Here is a 9,045-nt window from a genome sequence, read left to right on the forward strand (position 1 = left end):
TACGAATTTGCATACGTGAGAACACGCGCGTTCAATGTATATATATATATACAAGGTGTATATAGAGTCGAGTTCAGATCGATGAATCAGAGCAATCGATCGTGTTCGAGGGAGGGAATGGGGATGGAAATGAAAGTGTAAGATCGCTGGATCTAAAATCAGGCTAAACTCGCGCACGCTGTTTATGGAATAATCAATTTTCTTTGTCCCTTCGCGGCAATCGCGTACTTCGAATTGCTTCTTTTTTTTCTTTTTCTTTCTTTTTTTTTCTTTTTTTTTTTTTTTTTGTTTCGTGCTTGATCTATTTGCAAATTCGTTCTTTCGTTATATGAATTATTTTGCTAAAAGCAAAAATCAATTTCAATCTCAAGAAGAAGAAGAAGAAGAAGAAGAAGAAAAAAGACGAGAGTCAAAGCTCGTGCGTTTCTTAAATTAATGTTTACCCGTGTTTCTGTCCTTATAACATGTTCGATAACGAAGTTTCTCGATCGTCTGGGAATCATACTTGAAATCGGCCCGGGCGATTCACGCCTCAAGGGTAGTTTTCAACGTCTCCATTTCCACGGTTAAGTGTTGCCACGGACCGTATCCCAGTGTGATTGAAAACACATTCACACGCACACTCACACATGTATACAGGCACGATCACACACATAGGCACACGCCTCGGAGAGGCGTGGTATCGCGCGTACGCCCATATGCGTGCATATATCCACGTTACACGAAACCACGCGGCAGCGTACGCGCGCGCATGTACCATTATTGTATCACGGCGTAGGATAAAATGTTGCATGTTGTTTCTATAATATGTGTTTTACGGATTGAAAGTCCTTTAATAGATGTCGTGTGTGACACAGCTTGGCGAGGCGAGCTTTACACCGCGGGTCGACCGATTAATTTCGAATTTCCCGCGCGAGTCGGCAGGAATCAAAGGCTCTTAAATTTCGACGAATGGATGCAAAATTCGGGCGACGATCGGCTAAAAGAAGACGGGCGAAAATTGAAGTGATATGAAATGAGATACAAGGGGGCAGGTGCTCGCGGTGTAAACGCGGGCTTTCCACGATTTAAGAAAAACGTAAAAAAACAAAAAATGAGTAAAAAAGAAAAAAAAATGAGGTGACGATCTCTTCGTTTCTTTCTGCGATTTAAAAAACGTAAAAAAACAAAAAACGATTGAAAAAGAAAAGAAATGGCGATGATGGTAAAGAGAGCCCAGCCACAGCGGCAACGTCGACTCTCATCTTCTCGTTCTCTTTTTCTTTTTCTTTTTTTTCTTTCCCGACGACAGCCACTCTTCTGTCACCCTTCCCTTTAATTTTCTTCTTTCTTGTTTTCCGTTCGTCAATTCCCAACAGTTCTTCCCTCCCAGGCTCGATAATCGAGAGACGACAATTTTCGTCACTGTGGCCGAGGCTGTGGCTAGGCCGCGCGTGCATACTCGCTTTGCGCGCGCGGCGTGCACTGGCATAGTTATACTATACCGTTTGATCGTTGTATAGTATACAAGAAAAAAGAAAAAAACGTAAAAAGAAAAAAAATACAGTAATAGTACTATACCATAGTTAATAATGATTGCATAGTACATGTATATCACGCACGCATAAGCATATTTAAACGTGAGGAAAAAGCATAAAAAGAAAAAAAACGTAACATTAATAAGGACGTAAGGGGGAAAAAAAAAAACAGAACGTAACGAACCTTCATCTTTTTTCTTTTTTTTTTTTTTTTTTTTTTTTCTGTCGCGGCAAGAATTTGAACTATACGACTACGACATTGTAATATTGTAAAACTGTACGTTAGGGGCTGACATTGTCGCGCGGCGGGGCTTCGATTTCGGCGGCGTGCGGCCCTCGAACACGTGGAAAACACGTTCGAGTGGTCCGCGACTTATAGTACAAAGTAAACTATAATTCGTTAAGGGGGTGAAAATGGAAGAATCAGTGTCGTAACTATGGTTGTTTCTTTCAGCACGTTTTACTAGAGCATCACGACGTATAACGAGCTTGCAAAAATCTGCAATCCTCAAACGTCGCTCGATTTTTTTATGGTTTTCTTTCACGAATCACTCTTAAGCTTTTGTAATATAACGGCAACGCGGTGCAGATTTTTGTAAGCTGACTTGGTATACGTTGTATAATAAATTTACGAAAATCTGCTATCGATTGTGCCTCGCACTGAAGTGTACAAATAGCTGACGAAACGGCAATCGAACGATCGATGGTGAAAAAAAAAGAAACAAACAATGATCGCAGACTGCAGATTTCTGTAAGCTGACTGTGCGTCGTAAACTTTGATAGAGTGTATTAGAAAGGAAGAGCCACAGAATTACGATACTGATCAACGACGACGATAACAATGATGATGATGATGGTTTTATAGAATATAGCTGAAATAGGACGGGCAGAAAAGCGAGCGTCGACGGAACGATCAAGGATTCGATGACCGTGATTTAATTAAGCTCATAAGCACTGCATTTCTCGATCTCGCCGTTCATTACGCTGAATATTGTGTACAGATTGGACATTGGTGGAAGAGGTTTAATCGACGTTTGATACAACGCACTGTCCATTCGACGGGATATCGATATTTCTGTGACACGCGGGAAAGAAAGGGGGACACACTTACCTTCAAGCAGAACGTGTCAGAAGTTCAAACAACCTATTACATATCAGTTTCAGGGAGATCAATCGCTCGTCACTTCACCATACGTATGTACACATGTACGTACTTGTCCCGTGTTTTGTGTGATCCGCCTTCCTTCGCCCGAAATTACAGAAGAACTGATTGTTCGCCGTGTGATGATCCTACTTTGTACCAAATAGCCTGCAATAGTTTATATTATAGTTACAGAGAGTTGTTGGGATGGTTATATACTACAGGCTGCTGGCAGTTGGCAGCAGACTCTTGATCGCGTTTCGTAATCTCTCGTTCGAAAGACGATTTAAACGCCGGAGAATAGACAAAATGCAGATACCTGCCAATGACACGCAGGAAAATAGGTTCGAATGCTCGTTATATACGATTTCAGTCGATAGCCGAACGAATGAAAAGACTGGTGAAACTTGACACTGCCACTAAATGATCGAATCCTTCCGGGATCGGTCCGCGGACGCGCGTCCTGCCTCCACGTCCTTCACAGTAACGGAACACAATACTTCGTCATACACACTAGTACAAATGCTACCTCACACACGACATACAGGGTGCAGAAGAAAGCAAAAAGAAAAAAAAGAAAAAAGAAAAAGAAACAAAGAAGCGAATAGAAGCTTAAAAGTAAATCTCTGTACATAAAGGAAGATGGCACAAATTTAAAGGAATGAAAAAAAAAGAAAAAAAAAGAAAGAAAACGGTATTTTGCGATAGAAACGAACGTCACACGAAGTGTCGACGACTGGCACGTACTCGACGTGTTCTAAAGGGAACGACGACAGTAAGAAAAAGGAATGATAGTGGAAAAAAGTGAAAAATAAAAAAAAAATTAAAATAAAAAAGACGAGTGAAAACAGTGCAGACGATAATTGAGACAGAGGTCAGAGAGTAAAAGAAATTCGGAAATTCGAAATCGACGTCGTTGTGTCGGAAACGGCGCGATCTGTGCCCCACGGTGTCCTTTTCTCAGGAATAATGAAAACCAAGTACAAACTACAAAGTATAATAGTCGATAAGATTAAATAACATAAATCAATGATCAAGCGATGCAATAGTCGAGTGTATAAGTAGGGATCGATCGGTGTGTCATTATACGCCGTTCCTCTGTATCTCTTTCTCCGACTCGTCCCTTCTTACTTTCTCTTCACTTTTTCTCCTTTTCTTTCTGTCTTTCACCAGAAACGGAAAGGAACCGTTCGTTGTTGTTAACGATATAATTGCCGACCGTCACTACGAACCACTGAAACAAACAAAAAAAAAAAAAAAAGATAATAATAAATGAAACGTGTTTCGCGGGACAACAACGCTACGTTGCTCGTTACAGTGTGTTGATTAAAACAGATTAATTATCTGCTCTCGAACGACACGTTTCCTCCTGGTTCTCGTGTATCCTGTTAGAACCGCTAACGTTCTCGCTTCCTCGGTGAACAAGAAAAAGGAAAGAGCATTCTACGACAGCGATATCGTCTACGCTAATAAAGAGGAAGGTTTATTCGTGAGGGAGGAAACGAGTGTCGTCTGAACAAAAAAAAAAAAAAAAAAAAAGGAAAAAAACGAAAAACCAATTATTAACGCGCTGATTATTATACGGTTAACGAGGATTGCGCGTTAGAGGAGCGATCAAACATTGGCTCGCTCGCCACGTATCTCTTTCGATTCGAATGAATTTGTTGATTGTTCTGTTCTCTTTGTCCTTGCCAGGACGAACAATTTCCATCGTCGATCCGTCTCTATCCTATCGCGCGGCATTTCGTCGCGATGCAATCATCTCGCCTAAGGTTGAGTTCATCGGACGCGTCTGCAGACATTATTCCTTATATTTTTTGAATTTCGCGCCACGGAACGCTCCGTGGTTTTCCAAGCGTTCTTGTTGTTAAGATGCGTTTGTTCTTTGTTAAGTGGCCGGTTAAGTCTTTCTCCTTGAACACAGCACCTGACCTCCCCTACGACGTATCTTCCTGATTTCCTCGTTCACCTATCGCCCCTTTCGCCCTACGTTCGGAATTTCATTATACTCGGGAACAGACAAGCCATCATCTCAATTCTCGCGCATCTATGACATAATCTTGTACCGATAATAATAATAATAATAATAATAATAATAATAATAATAATAATAGTAATAATATAATAATAATAATAATAATAGTAATAATAGTAATAGTAATAATAATAATACTAATAATAATAATAGGTATACGAAACCGCTTCTACCTCAATGAAACAAACGTACACGTACATGTAGCTACACGTAAACGCATATACTCTGGTAAATATATATATATATATATACATACACACACACACACACACACGCGCGCGCGTGTATTGTACACTCGCATGAGATGCACACAAATACATACACACATACAGATATTAACGATCGAGTTAATTACAAATAACAATTGCGTATTCGCTTACGGTACCTCCTCGGTTTTTCTTCCTCACGTGCACCATTAATCGTGAGAAGTATTATTTTTCTTACGTCCGGAGTAACATACACAAATGCACAAACACACACACACACACACACACACACACACACACACACACACACACACACACCGTGCGTTTCGCCGTTTTTTGTACAATACGAAGAGTAAAACGTGTAACAAGAAAGAACATGGAATAAAGAGAGAAACTAAAAGCAGAACCGCGAAGACCGCCACAAAATCGAATATACGTAAACGTAACAATTATATAAGATATAAGAGAGATTTAACGATGATGATGATAATGACGATGACGATGATGGTGGCGATGATGAACTATAGCTGCCGGAAGCTGCCGCGAATAAATATATCGGATAATAATGCTGTCCTCCGTTCTCCCATCTTTCTTTTCTCCATCTCATGCCCGTATCTAACCCAAAAACCTAACGCCTCCATCCTGTCCTCCCTGCCAGACGACCGTTTATATGTAAATAACATCCGTTTATATTTATTTATTTATGTTTCTATGCGCTGGACGCGTCTATGTTACACGCAATTGCAAATTAATCGATAAACTATTCCTATTGAATATAGAACGAAAGAGTACATTCATTTTTTCAATATAAATATAAAATGGATATATATATATATATATATATATATATATATAGATATAAATATATAAATAGATAGAGTATATTATATGTAACATTAAGGAGGTACTTGTTTAGATCGTAAGCGTGCCCTGAACTCGTCGCCCCGCAATGCGACATTGCAAGTCGAAGACAAGAGATGAAAAATATAAATTAAATTGAAATATATTATGTACACACACACACACACATACACACAAACACGCACACACACACACACACACACACACACAAAACAAACAAACAAACACAGATAGAATCATAAAACGTACACAAACGCGCACTATAAGAAGGAGAAGAAGAAGAGAGGAGAAAAAAAAGAAAACGCGAAGATGCGACGAAAGAATTAAGAGAATAAAAAAACGCGATTTGCAAATCGCTGGATCACGCGGTGCACGCCACACAATCCCACAGTTTCTCCTCTTTTTTCGTCGCGAGCGAAAATTTCGATTGAGCGTCGACGTTGGTTAAGGGATAAACGAGGAACGACGACATCGAGGAGACGTACTCTGGGCATTTCCTGTCGCTTTGAGAACGCTTAAGGGGATATAAAAACCTCGGGGGGGGGGGAGGGAGAAAAAGTGTCGAAAAGATTTTTTTTTTTTTCAAGGTTCGGTCGCTCGCCGATATATTTTTTTTTTTTTATTTCGCGTTTTAATTCCCCGCTAAAGTCCATGTTCTTTTCAGTTTCTTCTTTTGACGAACGATACGACCGATCGATCGTTCCTTCGGGGAACAGAAAGGAGGATTGGGACACTTCGTTTCAATGTTTCTTTTTTCCTTTTTTTTTTTTTTTTTCAATATGATTTTTACAGGAGAATTTGAACGAAGGACGCGAGAAAAAACGTAGCTTTTATCGATGAAAATGAGAATTCTCGTCGTCTCGTCGACGTTGATCACGTCGTTCCTCGGCGATCTCTTTCGTCGACGTCGATTCGCTAGAAATCGATCATTCTTGTTGCGTGTTTTGTTCTCCCAAAAAAAGAAAAAAAAAAAAAAAAATCGTGCGAGGAGAGAAAGATCGTGGCTTGCACCGCAGATCGACACACGGTGGTTACCAATTTTGTTTTTAAGTTGAAAGATTAAGTTTTGCGTTACAATTATGAGATAAATCTGGGGGTGAAGAAGGAAGCGTAATAGACGCGAGAGAAGGAACGCGATGAATACGTAATGAAAGGATGAGAAGGAGAGAGAAAAGGTGTGTGTGTGTGTGAGAGAGAGAGAGAGAGAGAATGAATGAGAGCTGAAAAGCCGAGGCGGCAAAATGGCGAATGCCTCGTGCGTGAACGGTACGCGCAAGATTGCGTTCTTTTGTCTGTGAAAAATAACACTTTGCATTCTATTTACAGGATTATTTTATTTATACGGGATGTAGCGCATGAATGCGTTTCGAATTCGTGTTAAAAATTCATTTTTCTACCATAATTTGAACATATATGGTGTGTGTTTCCAGAAGATGATTCCTGTGCGAAATGCGAAAAAAAAGATGATTTTGAATACGAATGCTCGAGACACTGAATGAGAGAGAGAGAGAGAGAGAAATGATTGTGAATGGACGTGAGAAAAGAAAAGAAAGTGGAATAGAAACGAAGAACGAGTCGAAACTCTGCCATCTTCAACGAATCCGGTTAGGGTTTAAATGATGATGATAATGATGATGATGATGATGATGATTACGATCGCGATTCATTACGTGTTACGATGAACTTTTTTGAATGGAAAAACGTAGAGGGGAAGTAAAAAAAAAAAAAAAAAAAAAAAGACGCGAAAGCGAAGTGGCGTTACGGTATATTTTTTTCTTTTTCATTTTCTTTTTTCTCCGAGCGCGAACAGGGTGGCAGGGGTTCGTGCTACGCCGAGATGAGTGTAACTCAGCCTCTTTTTTGTTTGTATAAAAATTAATCGAAATTTAATTAGACTATTAATAACTGTTCGATTACTGTAAAACAAGAAAACTTTACCATTAATTATAAATTACAAAAAATCTGACCAGCCGCCTTTTCTTTGGACCCTGTCCCTTTCATCGTCCTCGTCGAATGAATCGAACGATGTTCAAAGTCCACTGGAACGTAGGTACGTAGAATAATCTACTCGATCGTTTGGTCCAACCGTTTAATTAACTAGATTCAACGTGCTTTTAAAAATAATACATTTTCTTTTTTCTCTGTTTCGACGCGAACACGATCAGATTTGTCAATTAAGATGTGCGATCGAGAATCACATCGCTTGCTCGTTCCGCTATGGCGATCACAACGGAATTCGGATTACCGGAAATGGGAGACGGTAACACACTGCTGTCTATTATCCTCAGTCTTTTCACACCTCTCACTCTGAAACCAAAAAAAAAAAAGAAAATTTACACCGATCGAAATGATCTCCACGTCACGTTATTCGCGAATCAATTTCACCGACGAACGAAACTTTTTTTACCGTAATTTCTCGTCGACGACTGAACGATCGTCGGCAGCACCCATCCTGCAGGTGCCGCAAACGTGATAGCTCGTCAGGGCCGCGACCCTCAGCACGCATTCCGTGTATTCCAAGTCTCGATAGTCACGTGGCAAATGCCGACACTCTTCCAAGTCAGGATGATGAACTTTCGCGCCGTATTCGCGAAACTTGGGCGTCTCGACCGTCTGAATGGCGAAGTTTACAGCTGGAAAAGTTTACAGCCCTCATCGCTCAAAGCGTCCAGCGAGAAAAATAGCACTCTAAGAAAAAAAAAAAAAACTGGCTTCATCGTTCGTAAAGGAATTTCCATACCACGGTGACTGCACAGAACGTCGTCGTAGTCTCGAAGATAAGCAGGATCAATCTTTGGTTGATGACGAATGTTGCTGGATTTTACCGAAACGCTGCCACGACTTTTCGGTTGCAAACAATGGGCTAGCAATAAAAATCCTTCGCGCGTGCTGTTGTTGTAGGATGGATACATCGCTCTGTAAGGCTACGTGAACGTTCATTTAATTAGAATCGCGAAATTATCGGTTTTTAGATACACATTTCAGAGAACATACTATATATACAGGATGTTTCGTAACTTGGGACCAACTTCGAGAGCTGATTGTACGCCTAAAAATAATGAAAAAAATTCATATAAATATATGTCCTATCTGTCTTCGTCTATGAGATATAATGAATTTTCTGTTTTAATTACTTTTACAAAAGATGCTAGAAATGACCATCTTGCATTTGAAGACAAGCTTGCACGCGTCTTGTCATTCATCTGGTTACTCTCTCTATCATTCCTGGTGTTTCTCGAATTTGTCAGAAGCCTTGCTCTATTCTATTTCGTAGTATTTCAGCAT

General features: G+C 40.0%; 2 protein-coding genes across 3 annotated transcripts in view; one reads left to right on the forward strand and one right to left on the reverse strand.

Annotated features, from left to right (window-relative positions):
• Positions 1 to 9,045, forward strand: part of LOC122532504 (zinc finger protein chinmo-like) — a 69,846-nt gene that overhangs the window by 52,940 nt on the left and 7,861 nt on the right. The gene's annotated exons all lie outside the window — the stretch shown is intronic.
• The window catches only part of LOC122532511 (neither inactivation nor afterpotential protein G), a 4,447-nt gene continuing 3,221 nt past the window's right edge, over positions 7,820 to 9,045 (reverse strand). Inside the window, exons 7-9 of one of the 2 annotated variants that reach the window (XM_043661321.1) lie at positions 8,504 to 8,684; positions 8,168 to 8,393; positions 7,820 to 8,067 (exon numbers count right to left, since the gene is read on the reverse strand). In XM_043661321.1, the coding sequence (XP_043517256.1) occupies positions 7,935 to 8,067; positions 8,168 to 8,393; positions 8,504 to 8,684 (540 nt within the window). In that variant the 3' untranslated portion in view covers positions 7,820 to 7,934. Of the gene's footprint in view, positions 8,068 to 8,167; positions 8,394 to 8,500; positions 8,685 to 9,045 lie in introns of both variants that reach the window. The other variant, XM_043661310.1, reaches the window with a different exon arrangement.

The sequence above is a fragment of the Frieseomelitta varia genome, unplaced genomic scaffold (assembly GCF_011392965.1).
Source record: "Frieseomelitta varia isolate USP_RPSP 00005682 unplaced genomic scaffold, Fvar_1.2 scaffold_140, whole genome shotgun sequence".
In the NCBI taxonomy this organism is placed as follows: domain Eukaryota; kingdom Metazoa; phylum Arthropoda; class Insecta; order Hymenoptera; family Apidae; genus Frieseomelitta; species Frieseomelitta varia.